The sequence below is a fragment of the Mucor mucedo genome (genome assembly GCF_025094135.1).
Source record: "Mucor mucedo strain NRRL 3635 chromosome Unknown EV154scaffold_48, whole genome shotgun sequence".
Classification (NCBI taxonomy): Eukaryota; Fungi; Mucoromycota; class Mucoromycetes; order Mucorales; family Mucoraceae; genus Mucor; species Mucor mucedo.
Window position 1 is genome coordinate 102,150 of NW_026252332.1, and position 23,045 is coordinate 125,194.

At 38.0% G+C, this 23,045-nt stretch overlaps 9 protein-coding genes across 9 annotated transcripts; 8 read left to right on the forward strand and 1 right to left on the reverse strand.

Moving 5' to 3' along the window:
- Window positions 1–5,864: 5,864 nt before the first annotated feature.
- EV154DRAFT_509655 (uncharacterized protein) lies at window positions 5,865–6,130 on the forward strand (the record flags this gene model as incomplete). Its single annotated transcript, XM_051601622.1, has 1 exon — window positions 5,865–6,130. The coding sequence occupies one exon, from the start codon at window positions 5,868–5,870 to the stop codon at window positions 6,123–6,125; it is 258 nt and encodes an 85-aa protein (XP_051457408.1). The 3' UTR covers window positions 6,126–6,130.
- A 470-nt stretch (window positions 6,131–6,600) lies between these two features.
- On the reverse strand, window positions 6,601–7,156 carry EV154DRAFT_481645 (AT3G28860-like protein; the record flags this gene model as incomplete). The annotated part of the gene is made up of 2 exons (XM_051598412.1): window positions 6,601–6,897; window positions 7,040–7,156. The coding sequence occupies 2 exons, from the start codon at window positions 7,154–7,156 to the stop codon at window positions 6,601–6,603; spliced, it is 414 nt and encodes a 137-aa protein (XP_051457409.1).
- On the forward strand, window positions 7,098–9,343 carry EV154DRAFT_232950 (P-loop containing nucleoside triphosphate hydrolase protein). Its single transcript, XM_051594509.1, has 3 exons — window positions 7,098–7,925; window positions 7,980–8,450; window positions 8,512–9,343. Exons 1-3 carry the CDS (start codon window positions 7,315–7,317, stop codon window positions 9,281–9,283), a joined length of 1,854 nt encoding a protein of 617 aa, XP_051457410.1. The 5' UTR covers window positions 7,098–7,314; the 3' UTR covers window positions 9,284–9,343.
- Window positions 9,344–9,352: 9 nt separating this feature from the next.
- On the forward strand, window positions 9,353–11,644 carry EV154DRAFT_509659 (uncharacterized protein). Its single transcript, XM_051601623.1, has 4 exons — window positions 9,353–9,838; window positions 9,918–10,658; window positions 10,711–10,880; window positions 10,934–11,644. Exons 1-4 carry the CDS (start codon window positions 9,380–9,382, stop codon window positions 11,529–11,531), a joined length of 1,968 nt encoding a protein of 655 aa, XP_051457411.1. The 5' UTR covers window positions 9,353–9,379; the 3' UTR covers window positions 11,532–11,644.
- Window positions 11,645–11,913: 269 nt separating this feature from the next.
- Window positions 11,914–13,385, forward strand: EV154DRAFT_421153 (uncharacterized protein; the record flags this gene model as incomplete). Its single annotated transcript, XM_051595999.1, has 2 exons — window positions 11,914–13,193; window positions 13,250–13,385. 2 exons carry the CDS (start codon window positions 11,914–11,916, stop codon window positions 13,383–13,385), a joined length of 1,416 nt encoding a protein of 471 aa, XP_051457412.1.
- A 913-nt stretch (window positions 13,386–14,298) lies between these two features.
- EV154DRAFT_509662 (uncharacterized protein) lies at window positions 14,299–16,317 on the forward strand. The gene is made up of 8 exons (XM_051601624.1): window positions 14,299–14,597; window positions 14,653–14,788; window positions 14,853–14,977; window positions 15,032–15,140; window positions 15,194–15,716; window positions 15,771–16,147; window positions 16,211–16,235; window positions 16,293–16,317. The coding sequence occupies exons 1-6, from the start codon at window positions 14,419–14,421 to the stop codon at window positions 15,875–15,877; spliced, it is 1,179 nt and encodes a 392-aa protein (XP_051457413.1). The 5' UTR covers window positions 14,299–14,418; the 3' UTR covers window positions 15,878–16,147; window positions 16,211–16,235; window positions 16,293–16,317.
- EV154DRAFT_233023 (ras family-domain-containing protein) lies at window positions 16,018–17,232 on the forward strand. The gene is made up of 8 exons (XM_051594510.1): window positions 16,018–16,147; window positions 16,211–16,235; window positions 16,293–16,351; window positions 16,412–16,472; window positions 16,532–16,559; window positions 16,614–16,679; window positions 16,738–16,860; window positions 16,913–17,232. Exons 1-8 carry the CDS (start codon window positions 16,093–16,095, stop codon window positions 17,132–17,134), a joined length of 639 nt encoding a protein of 212 aa, XP_051457414.1. The 5' UTR covers window positions 16,018–16,092; the 3' UTR covers window positions 17,135–17,232.
- A 1,036-nt stretch (window positions 17,233–18,268) lies between these two features.
- On the forward strand, window positions 18,269–21,150 carry EV154DRAFT_509672 (WD40-repeat-containing domain protein). Its single transcript, XM_051601625.1, has 11 exons — window positions 18,269–18,718; window positions 18,775–18,834; window positions 18,884–18,978; window positions 19,037–19,180; window positions 19,239–19,360; window positions 19,410–19,505; window positions 19,557–19,606; window positions 19,661–19,770; window positions 19,820–20,576; window positions 20,630–20,837; window positions 20,886–21,150. Exons 1-11 carry the CDS (start codon window positions 18,513–18,515, stop codon window positions 21,009–21,011), a joined length of 1,974 nt encoding a protein of 657 aa, XP_051457415.1. The 5' UTR covers window positions 18,269–18,512; the 3' UTR covers window positions 21,012–21,150.
- A 1,023-nt stretch (window positions 21,151–22,173) lies between these two features.
- Window positions 22,174–22,470, forward strand: EV154DRAFT_421061 (uncharacterized protein; the record flags this gene model as incomplete). The annotated part of the gene is made up of 1 exon (XM_051595994.1): window positions 22,174–22,470. The coding sequence occupies one exon, from the start codon at window positions 22,174–22,176 to the stop codon at window positions 22,468–22,470; it is 297 nt and encodes a 98-aa protein (XP_051457416.1).
- Between the last annotated feature and the right edge of the window lie 575 nt (window positions 22,471–23,045).

The window sequence follows — 23,045 nt, forward strand, 5'->3', positions numbered from 1 at the left end:
TGAGCAAACCAAGTCTGGTAAAGGTATGATTAGTGGTGCTGTTGCTGGAGCTGCTGCAACTGTTGGTAATATGCTAGGTTCCAAGAACAAGAACTCTGGATCGGATAATTATGACACCCAGCCCACTGAAAATGAGGAGTATGGTATATCTTCTGATCGTACTAAATCAGTTCCCGGTATTCCTTCAAACTCTGAATCTCGTAAAAGTCTCTCATCTGAAAATGGATATTACGAGTCTTCTCGTCATGAATCCTCACGTCATGAATCCTCTCGCTATGAGTCTTCTCGTTACGAATCTAACCACAAAGGAATTCAGAAAAACAATCGGGAGTCGATTCAAGATAAACATGAAAATCACGGTAAATCTGCTAAGGGGGTTATTGCTGGAGCCAGTGCTGCCGTAGGTAATGCATTGGGTTTAGATCATAAGAACTCTGCTCATTCTACTACAGATCAAAAGTATGATCTTCCTGCTGATCGTACAAAGTCTGTCCCTGATATTCCATCCAACACTGAATCTCAAGATAAAAGCTACAACTCTTCTCGCATTGGTAATTCTTACAACTCTCATGAATCTAGCCGTCGTGAATCCCATCATGATGAATCAGAAAATGTCAACCACTACGAGTACGGCCAAGATAATCGTTATAAGTTTTCCCAAGGTGGTCAAGACAACCGCCATGATTATAAAGCCAACAACGATCACAATAAGACTAATAAAGGTGTTGTTGCTGGTACTGCTGCGGCCGTTGGCGGTGCATTAGGATTGGATCACAAGAAAGATCGTCATGAATCTCGTCAAGAACAACCTATCGGTTCTTATAATGATTCTACTCAACGCATCAGACGCACTGAAAATACTGGCGATGATCAACATGTAACAACTGCTCCTCAGAAACTCGCTGGTGATAATCAGTCTGGTGTATCTTCTGACAATGATAGTTCTAACCGTTTTGATCATAATCGTAACTCTGAAGCTTCTCGTTATTCATCTCAGAACTATGACATTGACCACAGAAATAATGAAAGTTCCCGTTACTCCTCTACCCAAGACAGTAACAACTTTGAATCTCATAATAACTCTGTCAAAAATGCTGTTGCTGGTGCTGCATCAGGCGTTGCTGGCGCTTTAGGAATGAACAACCACCGCACGTCAACTGATACTAGTGGACACTACGAGGGTACCTACGATTATAAGAAACTACCTATGACTAATGAACGCAATACCTCTATTGATCGTGCTTATTACGGCACAGATCATACTACTGGAGCCGATGTTCGTGGTAGCCGTCACAACAACAACCATACTTTGGGTGCTGATGTCCGTGGCAGTCGTCATAACAATGACCATACCTCAGGTTCTGATGTTCGTGGTAGTCGCTACAATTCTGAGCATACTGCTGATGCTGATGTACGTGGTAGCCGTTATAACTCTATTCAAGGTGATAGTCTTAGACATTCTTATGACAGCAATTCTTATGACAAGGACTATAATGGAGCTGGTTCTAACTCTTTAAGATCCAGCTACATCAGTAACCAATCTGAAGCTGGACGTAACGGTCGCAAAAAATCTGCCCCTGGTGTACCTTCTAAGGAGTTCATTGAAGACAATCGTCGCACATCTACTCAAGATATTCGCCATCAATCCAACCAAGATAGACATCATCAAGATGCTCATGATACCCGTTATGTATCATATCAAGGTACTGGACAAGGCGCTAATAACTCTCATATAATTGGCTCGTCTGGATTGAACCAAAGTCAAAATCAAATCGGACAAGTTCACAATCAATCCTCTGAATATGGAAGCGGACCTGTTCCTTCTGACCGTACAAAGGCTGTACCCACTGCTCCCCGAGGTCATGGCTCAAATTCCCGAAGCGATAATTTTGAGAGTTATAATCTTGATTCATCTAAGGCCGAACGTCGTCGCAGTAGCTCCAAATCTGGCAAAGGTGTGATTTCTGGCAGCGTCGCCGCTGTTGGTGGTATGTTGGGTCTAAACCATTCTGAAAAGGATAACCAACCTTCCGCTCCAGTTTCAGACCGTCAATATGAATCTGCCTACAATAAGACTGTTGATCCTAACAAGCCTAAAAAAGGTGTAATTTCTGGCACTGTCGGTGCTGCAGGTGCTGCTGCCGCTACTGTTGGTGGTGCTTTAGGCATTAAAAATAAAGATAACGAACCTAATGCTACTGACGTTTTACGCCGCCAAGGAAGTTCCGCTGACCAACTCGAAGGATTTACTCCTGATCAACACAATACTTATCAAGATGAACAAGAATACTCAAGCCAAGACAGCCAAGATTATTCTAGTCAAGTTAACGAAGATCATTCTACTGCTCAAACCAACAAGACTGCTGTCTCTACTAAAGACCACAGAAGATTCAAGCCCGTCTTGTATATCGAAGATAAACCTGATCAAGGATTTACAACTTCTAAACGTCATCGTGAAATCAACTCTAAACAAGATCAAGGATTCACTACTACTCAACGTGATTACAGTATCAAGGATAAAGAATATCAGCAACGTGTAAAATCTGAAAGACATCCCAAAATTTCTAATGTACACCGCAAGAGTACTGGATCCGATAGCGGGAATAAAGCCGCTGGTGTAGCTGCGCTGGGTGGAATGTTTGGATCGACCATGTATGACCAGTCTACCTCAGATAGATCTCAACATACGACGAAATCCAATGCCCAGAAAGATTATTACACACAAAAGGTTCGTGCCGATACACAAGATAGCTCGCAAGTTCAAAAGGCCTCCACTGGTAAGCAGCATATGACCTATTCCCAGGTTGCTCGTACTGGAATCCAGAATAACAATTCTGGTGAGGATGTAATTCGCACCCAAGATCATTCTCGCACTAAGGATTACGTTCGTGACACTACTGGTACTGAAGGCTATACTCAGGATAATGCTCAAAGAAATGTCAATTCTCAGGGCTATTCTCATAGTAATTCTGGAACTCAAAGTCAAGATTATTCACAGAGTAACTCTCATCGCAATTCGTATGCGGAACGTAATATCGAATCTTATGCTCGACGTAATACTGGTACTATGGACAACAATTATGGATTACGTGATGATAAAGCTCACGCAACAGACCACAACACCGGTGGTGCTGGACCAATTGCTACTACTGTAGCTGCCGCTGCTGCTACTGTCGGTGATGCTCTAGGTCTTAACAAAATCGACAAGAAGGAAGATAGTCACCAGACTCATGGCTCTCATGCTAAATCAGTGGACGATAAAATTTCTTCAAGTGCCCGCAAGGATCATACTGGTGATGGTAACCATAGCAGCATGTCTCATAATGTTCAAAAGGATTACGGAAATGATGCCAATATGATGTCTCATACTTATATGAGAGATTCCGTTCAAGACAATTCCCGTGATAATCAGATGGCTGACACTTATAGTAAACCGCACGATCCCAGTAATACGTCTAACAATGCTCAAAAAGATTTCGGACAGGATGACAATATGATGTCCCACACTTATATGAGGGATTCCGTACAAAGTAATTCCCGTGATAACCAGATGGCTGACACTTATGATGATTCATACGATCCCACTTCTGGTCAAAATGAAACAACACATGCTCACGGAAATTCCTCCACTCAGCAAGACCAAGCAATCGCTTCATCTCGTACTTTGGCTTCTGAAAATCCGTATGCGACTCATCAAAGTTCTGGGGTAACCACTGCTCCTCAAACTTTGGCTGCTGGTAATCAATATGGCGAGTCTACTCAAGACGTCCAGGATACATCCACCCATGGTATTTCAGGTTTAACAGCTGCTCAAAGTGCCCAAAGAAGCTCAGGTATTACTACTGCTCCTCAAACTTTGGCTGCCGACAATCAATATGGCGGATCAACCCAAGGTGAAACTGGAAATGATGTCTACGATTTGTCTGAAAATGTATATGGAAATTCCACTCAAGATACCGCAGTCAATAACAGCCATGTCGATGCAGGAAAAACTGATAATCATGACAAGGGCGTAATTGCTGGTGCTGCCGGTGCTGTCAGTGCTGCAGCTGCAACTGTTGGTGGTGCTTTAGGATTGAATGGTAAGAACGACGTTGAGAAAGATGGTGTTGGAACTTATGACTCCTCGGTCAATTATCAAGATCACGCTTCTCAGCGTAATCATTCGTTTCCTGCTAAACATAATCAAGAAATCCGTAATGATCTCCAGGCTCGTGCTACTGATTCTCAGGCTACTACCAAATCTACTCGTACTATCCCTGGTAGTTTTACTAATGGTGTTAGTGAAAGTCGTAACCATAATATTGCTGGTACTGCTGCTGCCGGTGGTATTAGTGGCGCAACCATTGGTAGTAAATTAAACTCACATCAAACTACAACTGAAAACTGGACTGAAAACAACAACGGTACAATTCACCGAGGACAAACAATTCCTGTTATTAAAAATGACAATGTTACTACTCCTCCCCAATCTTTGGCTAATGGCTCCCAGAATCAAGCCCCGCCTGTTGCTCCTCAACGTCGCGATCAAGTATTGAACGGCCAGAACCATGGTCAACATGGCGTAACTACTCAAAATGGTATTGCCTCTTCTAATGGTTTGGGTCCCGCTGGTACCGCTAATGCTACTGGAGCATCTGCTCTAGGATCTCGCAATGATACTTCTGAAAGTATTAGCAGTACTCGTGCTACTACTGGAAAAATTGTTCCCGACACTCGTCAACAAGAAATCAAGGGTCGTCAATACGACAATTTCAAGAACACACCCAATACAATCGATGATATTAACAACCCCAAGCGCCGTAACAACAGCGTTACTCAAGGTTTCAGAAGCAAATTCTCTAACGCCGTTCGCCGTTTAAGTGGCCAAAGTGGGGGAACTTCAGGAGAAAGAAGAATGTCTGATGCCGAAATGTATAAGAGCCAACAACAATCAGTTGACTATCAACAATCTGCTTTCGGTAATAACCAACAGACTGCCTTTGGTGGAGGTTCTGCCTTTGGTAATGCGCCTGCTCCAGTGTATCAAGAACGCAGACAGAGCGGTTCTAGTAGTGTTCATCAAGAGACTCGTCATAGTGTTCAAGATAATCACCATCCTCTGAACCGTACAGAACCCAATGCTGGATCTCGTCTTGGACATGTACATACTGAAACTAGTCCTATTCATGAAAGTCATCAAGCCCTTAACAATCAGCCTGGTACTGTTCACCGTATCGATACTAGCGACTGCCCTCGCCATTACAATGTTCGTCAAAATGAGCCTACAGTAAGCCACAGTAATCGTAGAGCATCTCGAACTGGAGCTGACTCTACTACTCATACTGCTGTTGCTACTGCCGCTGCTGGGGCTACCACCATTCCCCGCAATGAAAACGGAAATGTCTATCGTACTGACCCTACAGAAATGCACACTCATAAAGCTCAGCACATTGATCCCGCTACTGTACGTCGCCATGAAAATGTTGGAACATCTAGCTCTCTTCGTGATGGCCAACCTTTGCAACACATTAAGCATACTGATACGGGTTTGCAAGAAAACGTCCAAAATGCTAATTCTCTTCGTGACGGTCAACCTTTACAACACATCAAGCATACCAATGCAGGTGCTCAAAACTCGAACTCACTCCGTGATGGTCAACCTTTGCAACACATAAAGCATACTGATACAGGTGACCTTGAAAATGTTCAAACCTCTAACTCTCTTCGTGATGGCCATCCTTTGCAACACTCCCAGAATCCTACAGCTGGTGCCCAAGAGAATACTCAAACTACGAACTCTCTTCGTGATGGTCAACCTTTGCAACACATCAAGCATACTAATACGGGTGCTCAAGAAAATGTTCAAAATGGTAACTCTCTTCGTGATGGTCAACCTTTGCAACACTTCAAGAGTCCTACATCTGGTGCTCAAGAGAATACTTATAATGCGAACTCTCTTCGTGACGGTCAACCTTTGCAACACATCAAGCATACTAATACGGGTGCTCAAGAAAATGTTCAAAATGGTAACTCTCTTCGTGATGGTCAACCTTTGCAACACATCAACCACAATGTTGCCGAAAGTGGTCAACATCATGGCGTTAAAGAAAACTATGTACGTATTCCAGGAGTTTACTCTTTGAAACCCGCTGGTACTGTCGACGTCGATGAGAACGGCGATGTTAATTTAATCAAAATTAATGAAGGAACTGTAAGTGATCTATTATAAATTATATTTCTGATATTAACCCGTTGTCTTAGAAAGCTATAAAAAATGTCGTAAAGGCTGAGGGTGTCTCTGTTCAAGATGCCGCAAAATTGAGTTCTTATCATGCCAATCAATAATTAACTATTTTTCTATCAATTTAAATTTCAATGCAAAATAAATAAAAACCAAAAATGACATTTATGTTACTTTTACCAAAAAAAAAAAAAAAAAAAAAAATATAGAGCATTCATTAAAACATGTGCTTAATACTATAAAATCAGATGTTTCTGGTAAAACATTATTTCACAAATAAACGCCGAGATATTGAGACTAAATATTTGAGTGCGAGAGCATCAATGTGACAAAACCCAATTGTTGGCCTGTTGAGGGAGTTTTTTATGATCACTGTCCTATGTTATTAAAGATTCATCAAGTAATAAAACCCTAGGTTTTCGGATAAACGCATGGGCAATTACAAGCCTTTGTTTTTGGCTACGGGAAAGCTGACTAGCCTTATCTTCAACTCTGGTTAAGTAAAGTTCAGGCAAGCTCATGATAAAGAAGTGTATACTGATAGCTTTTAAATTTTCCTGAAAAGATTGCTGGCAATCGTCAATACTAAAGCAACAATTATCACTTTTCTTTAATTGAGGAGGATATGCTTTTGACCTGAATAGACGGTATATCATCACTGTCAATTGGTAGTGCTATATAGTCACTTAATGACAGAAACCGTATAGTTATGCAAGATATTTAGAGTGTACAATTTGAGATTTTTTGGATCTAAAGACACGCTACCAGATGGAGGATCATACCGGTGTTGTAGCATACTAATAGTAGTCGATTTACTATAAGAGCGATAGTTGCGCCTGATTTGCTTGTTAGATTGAACACAACCTTGAAAGTACGAGTTTCAGGGCGAGCGGAATAAACGAACTTGATATCTCTAGAATTCAATACCGCCATGAAAAGAGATATTTAGATTGATAGGAAGGACAACAAAGGGATAAGATTACTGCTAAAATTTAATGACGATCTAAAAGGCAATTTGATCTGGCCAAGTTGGGACAGTCACATTAAAAGGTCTTTTTTTTTCCATTTGATCTTCTTTCATAAAATACAAAATGCCACGTATTAATAGCGACATTGACCCTTCACATATTATCAAAAGGAGGAAAAGAACAAGAACTGTAACCGACTATAACGAAACAACCACTTCCAATAGACCAACCACGCGTCAAACTAAACCCTCTGTACGCCAAACTAAAACTCGTACACGACAAGCTAAAGCACCTGCTCCTGCACCTGAAACTAAACCACTTCCACGACAAAGCAAACCACTTCCACGACAAGCTAAACCACTTCCACGACAAGCTAAACCACTTCCACGTCAAGCTAAACCACTTCCAAGTCAAGCTAAACCATCCACACAACAAACAAAACCACCCTCTTCTAAAGTTCGAAGTAAATCGCCTGCACGTCAAGTCGATCCTAATTCTTCGGAAGTCGATGAACCAGAAACTGAATCCGATGAAGAATCTGAAGCAGAAGTAAAATCTGAAGAAGATTCGGAATCAGAGTCAGAAGAAGAGTCAGAGTCAGAGCCCGAGTCTGAAGTTGAAGAAACAAAAAAATCACGTAGACCTACAACGCTGAAAAAACGAAAGGTCGCTGTGCCTAGTCGGCATGTAGCTAAAAATAAACCTACACTGTCTGCCAATCGAACCATTCACAGGTAAGATTAAGAAAGAATCCAATGATTAAAATCAACTAAAAGAGAAAAGATTAGAATCAATCAAGTAGCTCCAGTTGTACCCTTACGAAAAGTTCACGAAAAGAGTGATATCAGCTCAATGACACCATATGCTTTAGCTAGAGAAAGACTTCACGTATCTGCAGTACCAGATTCGTTACCTTGCCGTGAAGATGAATTTATGAATATTTTAGGATATATTGAAAGTGCGATTCACGAGGCAACGGGTACCTGCGTATATATATCAGGCGTACCAGGCACTGGAAAAACAGCAACTGTATTGGAAGTCATTCGACATTTACAACATCAAGCGGAAGAAAAGACTATACCTCAGTTTGATTTTGTTGAGATTAATGGAATGAAACTGACGGATCCTAACCAAGCTTACAGTATTTTGTGGGAGTGTATGGATAGAAATGAAGGGAAACAGAAGAGATATACTGCCTCGCATGCATTACAGATGTTGGAAGCAAAGTTTTCAAAGCAAAGTAATGATCAAAGAACAACGTAAGGTTAAATATAAACTGACATTGTGCTTCTTATGTGTTACTGAATAATCTTTTTTTAGAGTTGTATTGATGGACGAACTTGATCTTTTAGTGACAAAAAAGCAAACAGTGATGTATAATTTTTTCGATTGGCCAAGCAGACCGCTTTCAAAGTTGATTGTTGTAGCTGTAGCCAATACTATGGATTTGCCAGAGCGAATTATGAGTAACAAAATTGCCAGTCGTATGGGTTTAACACGTATCAATTTCCAACCTTATAAATTCGAACAAATTATTCAGATTGTTCAATCAAGGTTAAAAGGTATAGATGCGTTCACGCCTTCTGCGGTTGAGTTTGCTGCGCGTAAAGTGAGTGCAGTAAGTGGTGATGCGCGTCGTGCTCTTGACATCTGTCGACGTGCTGTTGAAATTGTCGAAACAAGGCCTGAAATGGGCACTCACGTGACAATTCCTATTGTAACTGAAGCAGTGAAAGAAATGTTTACTTCCCCTTCCGTGGCTTTCATTAGGTCATGTTCGTTACACCAAAAGATTTTCTTAGTTGCCTGTATGCAGCGCTCTAGAGCAATTGGTCTAGTTGAAATAGAATTTGGAGATGTCGCTCATTATCATATCCAAACTTGTAAATGGCATAATATTGAACCTCCAAATACCAGTGATTTGATGCGTGTATGTGAATCTCTTGGACAGACGAATGCCTTGGTGATGGAAGGTGGAAGAATGGATATCTGTATGCGACTTTCTTTAAACCTTGCTGAAGAAGACATTGTTATGGCATGTAAAGCGGATAAGTTGATCAGTAGGTTACTACAAAATTTGCCTTCCCATTAAAAAGGAGGCACCTTGTGCATATAAATAAACAAAAACATGGCCTCTTTTTTTTTTCTTCTTCTTTGTTCTCTCTTTTATCCTTTACTTTTTTTTTCGATGTCAGACAAACAAATATCAACAGAAACATTTCGTACCTTGACTAGCAAAACACAGCAGCAACAACAGCCATCTTATTTCACAAGAGGGGGATCTTCTGACAGTACGACATCGTCTATGCCTGTTACGCCACAAATATTTCATTCAATTGTGCCCAAAACAGCAAGTGGGTATGAATCAGACTCTTCAGAAGAAGGAAGAAAACCAATTACACATCCACTTCTTGGGTTACGTGTCATCAATCCAGACGAGCAGAATAGTAATATACAAACGGACAGCGGGAAGATCCAAGAACACGTTGCCTCAGTTTCAGTTCTTGATGATACACCAAGTGAAACAGAATGGAAGGTTTATCAACAAGGTTCAACTATAGCAGGCAATTCATTGATTAATTCAGTAAACCCAAGTGAGTCTCAATTAGCACGTCGTGAATCAAAGACTGCATCTGAACCAAACGAGGTATATTTTTTTTTTTTTTTTTTTTTTTTTTGTGAAATACGCACATGATAGTTTCCGTGTATTTACTTGATTTAAATAGCTGCCCAATGAATTCGCTTCGCCTACTTCGCCCAACTTTGCCAACACTCAAAAGCCACCTTTCGTAAACCTTACTTCAACAAATTCAAAATATAACAAAGTATCTTACCATTTAACCAACGAACCTAATGCAATTAAAAAATACCGCGATATGGCAGAAAAGACTAAAGATACGAAAACACAGCTTATGTTTGCTAAATATTTATTAGAAAGCGCCAATACATTTCATCACCAACAGGGTGTTGTGGGTAGTATGTGGGGGTTAGGTAGTACAACTAAAAAATCAACAAGGCCTGAGCCATTTTTGATTGTGCCACAACCTGCCTCGTCTGCTTACTCTTCTACTTCCTCAAATACAAAACGATCTGAACAACAAAGTTTATTTAATATCACAATGAAACAGCAGGCCAGTCTTACAACAAGTACAACATCAAATGAATCATCGGATCAAAAAAGAAGAATGCTAGAACAGGAAGGTGTCAAATGGATTGTCAGATTATCGAAACAAAATATCCCCGAAGCTTGCTACATGCAAGCTTCTTGGATGGAAAAGGAATCATATGGATTCAAGAAAAACAAGTCAAAATCAATTGCATTGCATAAAATTGCAGCTGATTCAAACATACCCGAATCCATTTTCGCCGTAGCTAGTCATTTTGAACAAGAAAAAGGATTAGAAGATTCAAAAATAGTAAAATTATATCAAACAGCTTCTGACTTTGGATACGTCAATGCTATCTACGTAAGTTTCCGTAATAATTTATTTAATTAAGGTTTTCTCATCCACCAGACAGAAATTGGCTTTCTTGACAATCCATGGCAGTTTAGGTTTACGCCAAAGCTTGACAGAAGGGTTGAAACTCATGCATAAAGCTTGCACCTTATCATCCGAAGAATTTAATGTACCACCTTACACGTTTGCCCTCATTTTAACTAACGAATATGAACAAGTAGATTTCCCTTTGTAAGTTAATCGATATGTAATCATAACTCCAATTAACCGAAACTATGCTACAGACCATTATTGGAGCCATTTGGTGGCCAGGATGCAGCAATTCTATATTATGAACGTGCAGCTAGGTTAAATAATGATCAAGCACAGGCTAAGCTTGGATCCATTTATGAACACGGTTTATATGGCGAATCAATGAATTTCGCCAGAGCATTTGATTACTACGAGCAAGCAGCATTAAACGGGAACTCAAAAGCAATGCTGGGGCTATGTCGACTCAATAACCGAGGAAGCCATGGTCCCGGAGATCTGTTAGAAGCCAACAGATTGGAAAACGATGTTAGCGGTTGGTTAATAGCTACACCAGTGAATGAGGATTTGGCTTTCTCTTGGTGTGAGAAAGCAGCTAAAGCAGGTAACACTGACGCTTTGTCTTTACTTGGTTGGTTTTATGAGATCGGATTTGGTGTGCCGAGGGATTTTGCTAGAGCTGAAACATATTATCAAATGGCTGCTGACAAAGGTGACTATGGTGCTAAAACTAGATTAATGGATACAAACAAGTCAATTACAAAACAGCAACACGAGGGTATTACCAAATCTTCTTCTGTCAAAAAAGTCAAAAAAGTCAACGAGAAACATAACAGTTGTAAATGTATGTAAAAACAAAACAAAAAATTAAGGTTGACCAGTCATTGTGACACACCTTTGCTCATCCCTCAATGCTGGGGGTCAAAAATAAATAAAAAATAAATATTTTATTTTTTTACACTTCACTTCTTATCTTTTCACATTCTCTAAATGAATATTACACGACTGAATCGGCCCATTGTCTGCTTATGGACAGCGAGAGCATGCAAAAGATACACCACCGAGACAAAAGTAAATTTTTATTTGACATTCACTTTAGCTTGGCTTGACACCTTTTTTTCTCTATTATTTAGCCTATTCCTGAACAAAAACAAGTTCGAGTAAAGTAATTCGGCTAAACTGTCAGAATAAAACGCGTATTAATAAATGATTATAGGAGCTGCTCGTTAATTTAATGGATACAGGACCAAGCAAAAGAGAGCTGCAACATTTTTTGAAACGCTTCGGTCAAGAAAAGACAGATACACCAACTTTACTTTCCGGTTTCGAACAAGTGAAGGGAGCACCCGGATTAAAATCACCAAAGGAGTATGTGAATGCACTACTAGCTCCTTCCTATCACCAACTAGCTCTCACTAAAGTGGAAGGTCCCTTTGATAAAATGGATTGGCAAAGCGTCGGAAACACTCTATATAAACTGCAAAAACTTGGACTTTCCTCTATTGTCGTTTCGGATAATCCATGCTGGACTACAGATAAATCTGGTCATGGTGAATTAACAAAGCGTATGATCCGAGAAAGTATGACTTTAGTGGAATCAATTGAACAGGCCGGCGGTAGAGCTAGATTGATTTATGGTTCTGCATTAGAAAGATCTGCCAATGCATCAATCACAATCAATTTGGATTTTATTCAATCTGCGCTTAACAATAATCAAATTCCTATTGTCGTACCTATTTTGACTGAACAAGATGGCCAGCAAGTACCTATTAAATCGAACCAAGCTATTTTAGCACTCACTCAACGTCTGGTCAATCAAGCGGTCGATCCAAAACTTGTACCTTCAAAAATTGTCATTATCAATAAAGAAGGCGGTATACCAAATCACGAATTGCCTGGCACAGCACACAGTCTTGTGAATGTGCAAGAAGAATACGACGACATCAATAAGGCATTTCAGCAAAACCCATCATGGCAACAAAATTATCCTAGCACACTAGATAATCTCACTACAATCCGAGATTGTCTAAATGAATTGCCTACTACATCATCTGCCATCATTGTACCCACTTCATCATTACCAAATGCATTAATCACAAATCTTGTTACAGACAAGCCTTTATATTCTTCTTCCTTGCCTCGTACAGGTCGTGTGATTAACCAGGCGAAAACCACAGTCTTGAGACATGGTATCAAGATTAATAGCTACAAAGACCTCAAAGATTTGGATTTAGACAAATTGACAAAATTATTGGAAGCTAGTTTTAAAAAAAATGTGAATACAAATGAATTTTATAAACGCTTAGAGAAGGTGCTGGCTGGAGCAATTATTGCTGGTGATTATGAAGGTGCGGTTATCATGACAAAAGAAGGTGATCATGCTTATTTAGATAAGTTCGCTATCGCTCCTTCAAGTCAGGGAATTGGATTAACAGATATCCTGTGGAAACAAATGTGCGATGCTTACCCTGAATTGCTTTGGAGAAGCAGAAAAGACAATGGCGTCAATAAGTGGTATGTTTTTCGCTTTTTATTCTTGTGAAAAAATCACTAATACTTATCACTTAAAGGTACTTTGAAAGATCCAATGGTTATTTGCGATTAAAAGATACGAACTGGGTCTTATTCTGGCATGGAAAGGATGGCTATAAGAATGTACAAGATTATGCCGCTATAGCAAACTCTATTCCCCCTTCCTTCAAATAAACGGGTTTTTAAAACTGGTTCAACTTATTCGGCACATTCAAATTGGCTCAACTTAGTCGATGCTCTCAAACTTTAATAAACGGTTAACTAGGATTAATACTACGACCACTGCAGTCTCTACTCTGGTAACGAAGTATTTAATTTCTACTAGGTACTCAGTATGGTCTAAAAACCATAGATGTGAGGCATTTGCTCTCTCCCACAGTTTATAACAAAATGTTAATGCCACCCTATATATTGTTAAGTCAGTCTCCCTTAATTCTGCTGCTTTTTTAATTGTCTTCACAACAATAGCTTTGTTTCCCATGATCAAGTCAAACCATTTCGTCAATATTTTTTATATCGTCAGCTTAGTTTAGTGTTTAAAATTAATAGTTCGCATAAAATAATTAATTCCACACAGTAAACCATATTATTATAGTAATCACTGTATTAAGAAACGTTTAATGACAACTCGAATTCACCTTTGGGGAGTCTATTTTCTCCAAAAAATTACGATCACCTTGAACTTAAAGAATTCTTAGTAGAGTTTATGGGTTTCAGATCGAGCACAATAAGTAAAAGTGTTTTCCTAGCTAACATATTATGGACATACTGTCCAATGTTTAGATGTCTATAAACGCTGTATGCTTTTACATATCTACCTTAACACCGGTTTTTATAGAAAAAATTGATTTGATATTCTTGTTTAATCGTACAAACATTGGGGACGCTTATCCCATCAGGTCACAAGCCATAAAAGCTAATTCATTACTCTTCAAGGGTACGAATCTTCATAGAAACGGCTTCCTCCTAGAATTTCGGGTTGCACTGAAGGTAACTACGGAAGATAGTCCGGTTATGATCCCTTGGACATAGAAATATCGCCGTATCGCAACAAGATTTCCACTCGCAAGAGTAAATTTAAAGGTGTTTTTGATTGGTCTAAAAACTATTAACATTTTAGTGGCCTTAAAAAAATCAATTTTAAGTTGTCTCAAAAGTCTTGTCATCTTTTTCTTCTTTTCCATTCCTTCTGCAACTTGTTACGTCCATGTCACCTTGTACGATTTCCATGGAAGACTCAATGGCGATAAATCTGGAAAAGCATGCGGCACTTGTAAAAACGATTACCGATTTTGACCGAGAAGATATTGGACAGCGAGTAACTGCTTTATCCCAAGATTTAAACAAAGTCAAGAATATCCTTGTGACTGGAGGTGCGGGTTTCATGTAAATCAGGTATAAGGGAAGAGTGAAAGTGCCAACTATTAATGTTTATCAATAGTGGCTCTTTTCTTGTGCGTAAATTAGTCGTATTGTATCCCGAATACCATATCTATGTCATCGATAAACTGGATTACTGTGGTTCGTTACATAATTTGAAAAGTGTCAAAGAATTTCCCAACTATTCGTTTGTCAGAGTAAGAGAAACTACGCTTTATTCTTTTGTTATTTCATTTTTTCCCCTAACCACTTTTATACTAGGGCGATATTACTTCAGCAGACTTTATTTCATTTTTCCTCAAGGAAAAAAAGATTGACGTTATATTTCATTTGGCAGCACAAACTCATGTCGATAATTCGTTTGGTGACTCTTTCGAATTTACAAAGTAAAGACTATGGTATATTCTATATGTATTTAGTGACTAATGAATTTAAAATAGAAATAATGTAATGGGTACACATGTTTTGTTAGAAGCTGCTAAAATTAGAAAGATTCAGCGATTTGTTCATGTCAGTACGGATGAAGTATACGGAGAAGTTATCAATGGTGTAAGTTAAATAGGTCTGTAGAGGATGATATGTAGACTCATGAATTTTGTTAGCCAGACTGTCCAGAGGATACGATCCTGTCACCTACCAATCCTTATTCAGCAACTAAAGCTGCAGCAGAAATGTTGGTAAAGGCATATCAAAAATCGTTTGGATTGCCCATCATGATTACACGTTCCAATAATGTTTATGGACCTTACCAATTTCCCGAGAAAATCACATCTAAATTCATTTGTAGCCTGTTACGAGGCAAAAAGTGCTACATTCACGGTGATGGGCATAACTCCAGAAAATATTTATATGCTGCAGATGTTGTGAATGCAATTGATCTTATATTCCACAAGGGCGTTGTGGGGGAAACTTATAATATTGGCTCTCCTTCTGAAATTTCTAATTTGGAAATGGCAAGACGTTTGATTTTACTGTTTGGATATAAGCAAGATCAAGTCAATGATCATATTGAATTTGTTAGAGATAGAGCATTTAATGATACTAGATATGCGATAGATTGTACTAAATTAGAGAAACTTGGTTGGGAACCTAAAGTTGGATTCGAAGACGGTTTATTAAAAACGAGTAAGTAAAACCTATTTTGTGAGATTTCAACTGTTACTCATAAGCTTGTGTTAGTTGAATGGTATAGGAATTGTACAGAATCTTGGTGGGGCGATATCTCGAGTGCCCTTATTCCTCATCCATTTAAAGTCATACCATCATACAATGAACCGTTAAATTAGAATCAAAGTATTGTTTGCCATAAAGAACGATATTGCGTATCATGACCTCATTGTCTTGATAAATCATGACCCTTAAGTTGCACAGAAATTGCTTGAATTTTTTATACGTCATTTGTTTCCCCTCTCTTTGTTCCTCTTTTTCTTATATTTCTCACTCATCTGTGGGTTTTCGTTTTTTTTCCGCTTCTTTCAATTAAAAAAAAAAAAAAATAATAATGTCAACCAAAGCTCAACAACCAAAGACCTATCAGTTTAAGCTTGTCCTTCTAGGTAAATTAGTGAACAGATGAAGGAGAGGGAATAAACTAAAATTTTCCTTTTTATGTAATGAAGGTGAATCAGCCGTAGGAAAGTCAAGGTTTGTTTAAACGAAACCATCTACAAATTTACAATGACTAACTTAATTTCGGTTCAGTTTGGTAATGCGTTTTGTCAAGGACCATTTCGATGAATATAGAGAAAGTACTATTGGTGGTAAGACTTTTACTCCTTAATATACAAGGGAGAGGAAAGTTAATTTTATATTATTATTAGCTGCTTTCTTGGCACAAACCATTTCGTTAGATGATAACACCACAGTGAAATTCGAAATTTGGTAAATCATCACATTGTAATTCTTTGTGTAATCTAAATTAACATTTATATCATTATTAGGGATACAGCAGGTCAGGAAAGATACAAGGTAAAACAAATTCATCCAACGATTATGCCTTCTTTTCTTACACATATTAAATAGAGTTTGGCACCCATGTATTATCGTAATGCAAACTGTGCTGTTGTAGTTTATGATATCACACAAGCTGTAAGCATATTATTCTACTAATCCGACTGTCTTGTGATTTAACCTTTTTTTTTCTCAGTCATCATTAGATAAGGCTAAAGCCTGGGTAAATGAATTACAACGACAAGCAGATCCCAATATTGTTATTGCATTAGCTGGTAATAAGTGTGATCTTGAATCAAGAAGAGCTGTTGAGACAAAGGTTAGTACTTGTAGGTATTTGGTGGCAGCACATTTGTAACCATTTCCATTAGACTGCCCAAGAATATGCCGATGAAGCTGGTTTATTGTTTTTTGAGACCTCCGCAAAAACCGCAGATAACGTGAGCCAACTTTTCAATGCGATAGCGAGACGTATGCCTCTTGATCAACTCGCTGATAGTTCGCGTGGTAGAAATAGAGCTGGATTAAATCGTGGAGGTGCTGTGGATTTAGAAAACTCTGGAAATTCTCCCAATAATGGATGTGCTTGTTAATTAATTCCCCCTACCCCCCCCCCCTCCTTTTATTACCTTTTGTGATCTGCAAAATATAAACATTTATCCCAAAATTATTCTGCTAGCCAATCATGAACATTGCATAATGTGCTCGAAAAAAAATCACTGAGCAAATGACATCTGGCTCAGTCATTACTGCGTGATCATACGAATATTATTTCTTTTACTCTTATTGTCAGCACTAATGTTAAGGTTTAATTCTGCCCCCAATGCATGAGTTTAATGAAAGGCATTTGCGGTCATGTATATTAATAGATTTAAGGGCTGTTGCATTTATACTTTTGCACAAACATTGTTGTAAGTGGTTATTCGGGAGCATAACATACGAGTAACTATAAGCAACATTAAAAAGGCGGAGTGTTTTCATAAAAACAATTTGACCAAATATAGGAGAAATAAATCTCGAAGAAATGGCAGAGGAATATATATGCGGGTAACAGATTGGTCTAAAGAAGGAAGACACCAGGCATCCCGCAACAAAAAAAAATCTTTACAAATAGACACCTGAAAAGTGCAGGAACACCTTGGATTCATATAGAGCTGTTGAAGGCTGACCATAAGGCATATTCATTTCTTATGACCCAACAACGTAGTGATGTTTTGACCAACCTCATGTATCACGGGAGTCCTTCGCTCATGACAACGACAGGCCCTTCCTTGTAAAATGTAGTTTATTCCCTTCAAATGATGTAATCACAAAAGAGAATGTCTACACCTACGTCTTTTTTTTTCTGCGTACTTTTTTATGCGCCGGTGTTTTTTTAGGACTGTAGATACGCCTGTTTTCTAGTATGTGAAGGCTCAAACATATGGGTGATTAAATATACAACTAAATCATCCTGACGTAAGCCAGCTCTTGTTTATCAGTTTTATAAGTAAAACTCACTTCTGATTAAATAGACAATTGAATCATCCTGATGTATACGAAGGTTTTTTGATCAGTCTACAAATAAAAATCATTTAAACATTTTTTTCCTTCCCTTCTTCTCATTTTTTTCTTTTTTATTCTTATGCTGTATAACACCATCTTTTTAAAGAGGAATATTAAGTATTGGTAAAAGGTTAGTTAATAACAAATTTTGTTTTCTAGAATAGACTCCCATTTTTTATTACCACAGCTAGGGCTAGACTTCTCTACATAATGAAGACTTTCCCATTACCCTTTGTAGGCATTGTAAGCCTGTATCTTACATTACCAACCACGGTGGGTCAGAATATAGAGTAGCAAGCCGTCTTTAGATAGGTTTAGACATTGTCATCGCAAAACCTTCATTTGTAGTCTAAAATAATCACGTGGTTTTGTGGTTTTCACACTTTCTTTCTTTTTATAATAAATAAGTTCTGGTTCTTTCTGTACATGTCACAATCTAACCAAAGTAACATACCCCTTTCAGATCCCGAGAACAATAGAAGACCAGTCTTGCAGCCACCATTAAGAACTCAACAATCCAATAGCTGGCCCTCATTATCTTCAATCATGGCTTTATTTAGTGGATCGCGATCAGAACAAGACCAAGTGGAAAATAAGCACGGAAACGAAACAATTGATGAGGAATTGTCTTGGTAAAGCTAAAAAAAAACACCAAAAAGCGTGTATGGTCACTTACAATTTATTATAGTCCCATTTGTCAAGACTTAATGAATGAAGTCTTTTCTACGAATTGTGGCCACTCATATTGGTAATACAACCTTTTACTAGTGCGATAAAATATTCTGACAGGAATATAGTTATCAATGCATCAAAGCGCATATTGAACAACAAACGACATGTCCCCTGTGCAGATCTGTATTAACCAGAGCCGAAATACATCCCAATTTTCAATGTAAAGACAACTTCTCTGCAAAAAGAAAAAAAAACTGTAGTACTGATTTGTTTTGTAGTAAATAAGCTTGCTCAACTCCGCATTAAAGCATTAAAAGAAAATAACCCGGAACGGCATGTTCCTATCGAAAGAATCATTCAGAATAGTAATGGAGATTGTACATCAATAGCCAAGCTTTTATCCTCATATCTGCCTCATAAAGGTAAAAAAAAAAAGGGTAATGACTAGAAATAAATCTTGCTCATTAAAAAGTATCCTAGATCTAGTCGAAATACTCGAAACGGCTATCACCAATAGCAAGGAAACGGGAGAAGATCGTAAAAAAGAAAAAAATGAAATGATGCAACATTTTCTAGGGTGTCTCAAAAAAGAAAATGAACAAGTAAGTTCATTTTAACTGAATTAGTTTCCTTTGACTAATCTCATAAAAGACAATCGATACTTTGATCGCTGAAAACGGTTGCATTGATAATGATTTTACGTGCTTAGATAACAAAAACCAGACACTACGAAAGCGAAGATATGCGGTAATTATTTGACCTAAGAAGTTTAACGGTTATTTACATTATGTATTGTAGGAAATAGAATCAAATAATGAAGAAGAAAAAACTAATTATGACCAAAAGAGGTATGCATCTTGATCCATCTCCACTAGTTTGTACTAACCAGAGTATCCTTAAAGTATAACCCCCCAATCAAATCAATCAACTAATACTTACTTCAGAGGAAAGTTCCACGATCTGACAGCTCTTTACCGCACGACATTTACTACAGATTTAAATATCGAAAAAAGTATGTTGTTACTCGGATACACTCATGAAAAACACTCACACTATACTAGGGAGGAAATTAATGGACGTTTTCTCAACAACAATGTATGATCTAACAAAATTCTCCTATTTTGACGAAGTGGATTCCCTAAATTATACCGAAAGTTCTGCAACATCATCCATTGTTTCTTCCATAGAATTTGACCGTGATCAGGAGTTTTTTGCAATGGGTGGTGTTACTAGGCAGATCAAAATTTATGACTATAACTTGATAGGGCAAAAATGTTACTCCAACACATTGCATTGCCCAGTTCGTTCTATAAACTGTTTAAACAAGATTAGTTGTTTATCATGGAGTCCTTATATCAAATCACTAATAGCAAGCTCGGACTATCAAGGTATCATAGATATCTGGGACGTCACAACAGGCCAGAAGACACAGAAATTTACAGAACATTTGAGTCGTGCCTGGAGTGTTGATATTTGTGCCAAAAACCCAGATATGTTAGCTTCGGGTGGTGACGACTCCACCGTTAAAGTGTGGTCTTTATCTCAAAACACATCGCTCTATACATTGGAACAAAACGGAAATGTTTGTTGCGCAAAGTTTTCTCCAAATAATATACACCACATAGCGGTTGGTTGTGCTGGTATTTCAAATGCATACATCTTACTACAAACATTGAGCTCATTTTTCACTCTTTATACAGATCATGGAGTTAGCTTTTATGATTTACGTTTTCCAAACGAACCCGTTAAAATATTTGAAGGTCATAAAAAGGCTGTTTCCTATGTCAAATGGCTAAATGACGAAGAAATCATATCAGCGTAGGTATTAATTATTTGGATACCGATATCTTTCTCAATCAAATTTCATGTAGCTCAATTGATAGCACATTGAAACTATGGGATGTAAATTCGACGGATTGTAAGATGACATTTGATGGACATCAAAACGAAAAGAACTTTGTTGGATTATCATTAAACGGTGATTGGATCACCTGCGGTAGTGAAAACAACACCGTTTATACATATCACAAAGCCTCGCAACATCCAGTAGCAACCTTCGACTTTGCAGATAACGGACATGTCAGTGTTATTACTACCGTCTTTGACATTTACTGACTTTGTATTTAGGATGAGAATACACCTACTGCAGACATATCTGCTACCTTTGTAAGCTCAGTGTGTTGGAAGAAAGGCACGACCGAAATGATAGCAGCTAATAGTAAAGGCTTGGTTAAGATCTTGGAAATGAAGTAATACATATTATCTTGATCTGTTCCCGTGATGGGAATTTGAAGAGACAATACAGTAACTCCCTTATTAAATTTTACAATAAAGAGAAGAAAGATTTTCGAAATTAAATGATACTTTGATCAATAAATAAGCAAGAAGATGTAGGTCTATCCAGTAAGCTGTGACATCAGCTGATTTCAGTAAAATAATCTCACCAGATGCAGCTTACAAGAAAGCGTCCCTGTATTTCCGAACGGCCCCAAAACAACTTATCTTTAATGGTTTTGAGTGTTTTTAGCTTTTCCATTTAAGCTGCCTGATAATTCTTTAAGTTCAAGCCTTTTTTTTTTTTTAAAAAAAAAAAAAAAAAATTATGCTTTTGCCAAACTAACTTTGATACCTCATAGTCATGCGATTTCGGAACTAAATCGTTTTTGCTTTTAAAATTGTCAATGAGCTCACAAACTTTTACAAAAAATAAAATTAATTTATCAGTGGCAAATTGTTCCTGAAACACTTTATGTAATGTACAGTGCCACTGGTATAATATGAAAACTTGAATGATTTATTGCTCACTATAGGAGACAAGTCAGACTTCCACTTATCAACTGGAGGAATTACTCATCATACATCAGCTTTCAAAGATTTAAAGATTATCAAAAAGTTGTATGTGAATAAAGTTATGAAACCAAATAATGTGATTAAATGAACTCATCCTGACGTAAACAAGTTCTAATTTATTTTCATGTAAATACTTTTCATCTTTTCAGCACTTTTTTCTTCTTTCAAGAAAACAAAAAGGTTTGTCGACATTATCTTTTATTTGCCAAAAGACACCAAGAAATAACACAAAACTATAGCATCGAAAAGCTCTTTTGTATGTGCCACCTTAGGGCTGGAGATAGTCTGCCATGTGTAGCTATTCTTGAAATAAAGATCCCAGCTTCAAGTTGGGATTATTATATTAAGCGTGTGCCACTATAAATAGTCACGTAAGTTACATCGGTTCTATCACAATAATCTGGTCGTGGGTACTAAACATTTGCGTTGGTGTACACATGTTCTATAGTTTAATAATAGGGTGGCATTTATTTGTTATTTCGATGCTTAAATTGCTTGCAATTCAAGGCAATTAAGCTTTCAGGCCACACGCAAATGCCGTTTGGCCAGCAAGAATGGGCAAAGTATGCCGCTTGTCCCCGTGTATGGGTCAGTCAGTTATTTGCCAAGATACAGAGCATCCATTATTAATCTAAAAAAGAACGATTATGAAACAATCGGCTATACCCGAAAGTCACCTTCGGACATCACCAGTCAATCAAAGCAAAAACTGTTACAAAAAATGGTCGACAATCTTCTTGACCGCTCCCTTGTAGATAATCTTTACGTGTCGGTATCTAGTTCAGCATCTTCCCCACTCCATGAAAGGGACTTAGATGAAACTGACGAGAAAGCATACCGCAGACTCTCCTCAAGATACTGAAAGTGTGCATGCTTTGTTGAAAAAATCAAAGACTTTTGTGGATCGTGTATGGAAAAACGCAAAAGATAAAGTGGTACAAAGCCCCCTTAAGATGAATTATTGGATTGATGTTGTGGACGAAGTAAAACAAGCTGCCAAGGAGTTACTTCAACGCCTTTAAAAATCAAAGAAGAGACATAACCAAAAGCATCGCCATTGCTTTTTCTTTAATTAGCTTTTACCTCCCATACACCCACGGGCAGCAATGCTTACATCATATTTGTAAATATATTTCAATTACATAATAGCGGGAATAAAAAAATAAAATGCGAGAGGCCACAAGAGACTGTTCTAGGCTTATCCACAGCAATGTACACACTGATAAAAGAATGCCGAGGAAATCACGAAGAAGTTAGCTTTAAAATTTATTTTTACTTATCTTTTATAAAAAGGATTTTCTGTTAACTCCAACGACTATGAGTGTGTTTCAATTAAACCTTTACATTGGGACATTTCCTTTACCTTGGCCTTGATTTGTAATACGCACTTGGACTAAAAAAACCTGTCAAATATAGATGATGATGATTAACATTTTA

What these genes read in the sequence shown, in the direction of transcription:
- EV154DRAFT_509662 (XM_051601624.1), top strand. Translation starts at nt 14,419, where the DNA reads ATGTCACCTTGTACGATTTCCATGGAAGACTCAATGGCGATAAATCTG. An exon ending in ACTGGAGGTGCGGGTTTCAT is followed by an intron (nt 14,598 to 14,652) that starts GTAAATCAGGTA and finishes GTTTATCAATAG; the next exon opens with TGGCTCTTTTCTTGTGCGTA. An exon ending in ACGGAGAAGTTATCAATGGT is followed by an intron (nt 15,141 to 15,193) that starts GTAAGTTAAATA and finishes GAATTTTGTTAG; the next exon opens with CCAGACTGTCCAGAGGATAC.
- EV154DRAFT_509672 (XM_051601625.1), top strand. Translation starts at nt 18,513, where the DNA reads ATGTCACAATCTAACCAAAGTAACATACCCCTTTCAGATCCCGAGAAC. An exon ending in TCAAAAAAGAAAATGAACAA is followed by an intron (nt 19,361 to 19,409) that starts GTAAGTTCATTT and finishes ATCTCATAAAAG; the next exon opens with ACAATCGATACTTTGATCGC. An exon ending in AGATTTAAATATCGAAAAAA is followed by an intron (nt 19,771 to 19,819) that starts GTATGTTGTTAC and finishes ACACTATACTAG; the next exon opens with GGAGGAAATTAATGGACGTT.
- EV154DRAFT_509659 (XM_051601623.1), top strand. Translation starts at nt 9,380, where the DNA reads ATGTCAGACAAACAAATATCAACAGAAACATTTCGTACCTTGACTAGC. An exon ending in CTGCATCTGAACCAAACGAG is followed by an intron (nt 9,839 to 9,917) that starts GTATATTTTTTT and finishes TGATTTAAATAG; the next exon opens with CTGCCCAATGAATTCGCTTC. An exon ending in GAACAAGTAGATTTCCCTTT is followed by an intron (nt 10,881 to 10,933) that starts GTAAGTTAATCG and finishes ACTATGCTACAG; the next exon opens with ACCATTATTGGAGCCATTTG.
- EV154DRAFT_232950 (XM_051594509.1), top strand. Translation starts at nt 7,315, where the DNA reads ATGCCACGTATTAATAGCGACATTGACCCTTCACATATTATCAAAAGG. An exon ending in GCCAATCGAACCATTCACAG is followed by an intron (nt 7,926 to 7,979) that starts GTAAGATTAAGA and finishes AGAAAAGATTAG; the next exon opens with AATCAATCAAGTAGCTCCAG. An exon ending in AGTAATGATCAAAGAACAAC is followed by an intron (nt 8,451 to 8,511) that starts GTAAGGTTAAAT and finishes ATCTTTTTTTAG; the next exon opens with AGTTGTATTGATGGACGAAC.
- EV154DRAFT_233023 (XM_051594510.1), top strand. Translation starts at nt 16,093, where the DNA reads ATGTCAACCAAAGCTCAACAACCAAAGACCTATCAGTTTAAGCTTGTC. An exon ending in CAGGTCAGGAAAGATACAAG is followed by an intron (nt 16,560 to 16,613) that starts GTAAAACAAATT and finishes CATATTAAATAG; the next exon opens with AGTTTGGCACCCATGTATTA. An exon ending in GAAGAGCTGTTGAGACAAAG is followed by an intron (nt 16,861 to 16,912) that starts GTTAGTACTTGT and finishes CATTTCCATTAG; the next exon opens with ACTGCCCAAGAATATGCCGA.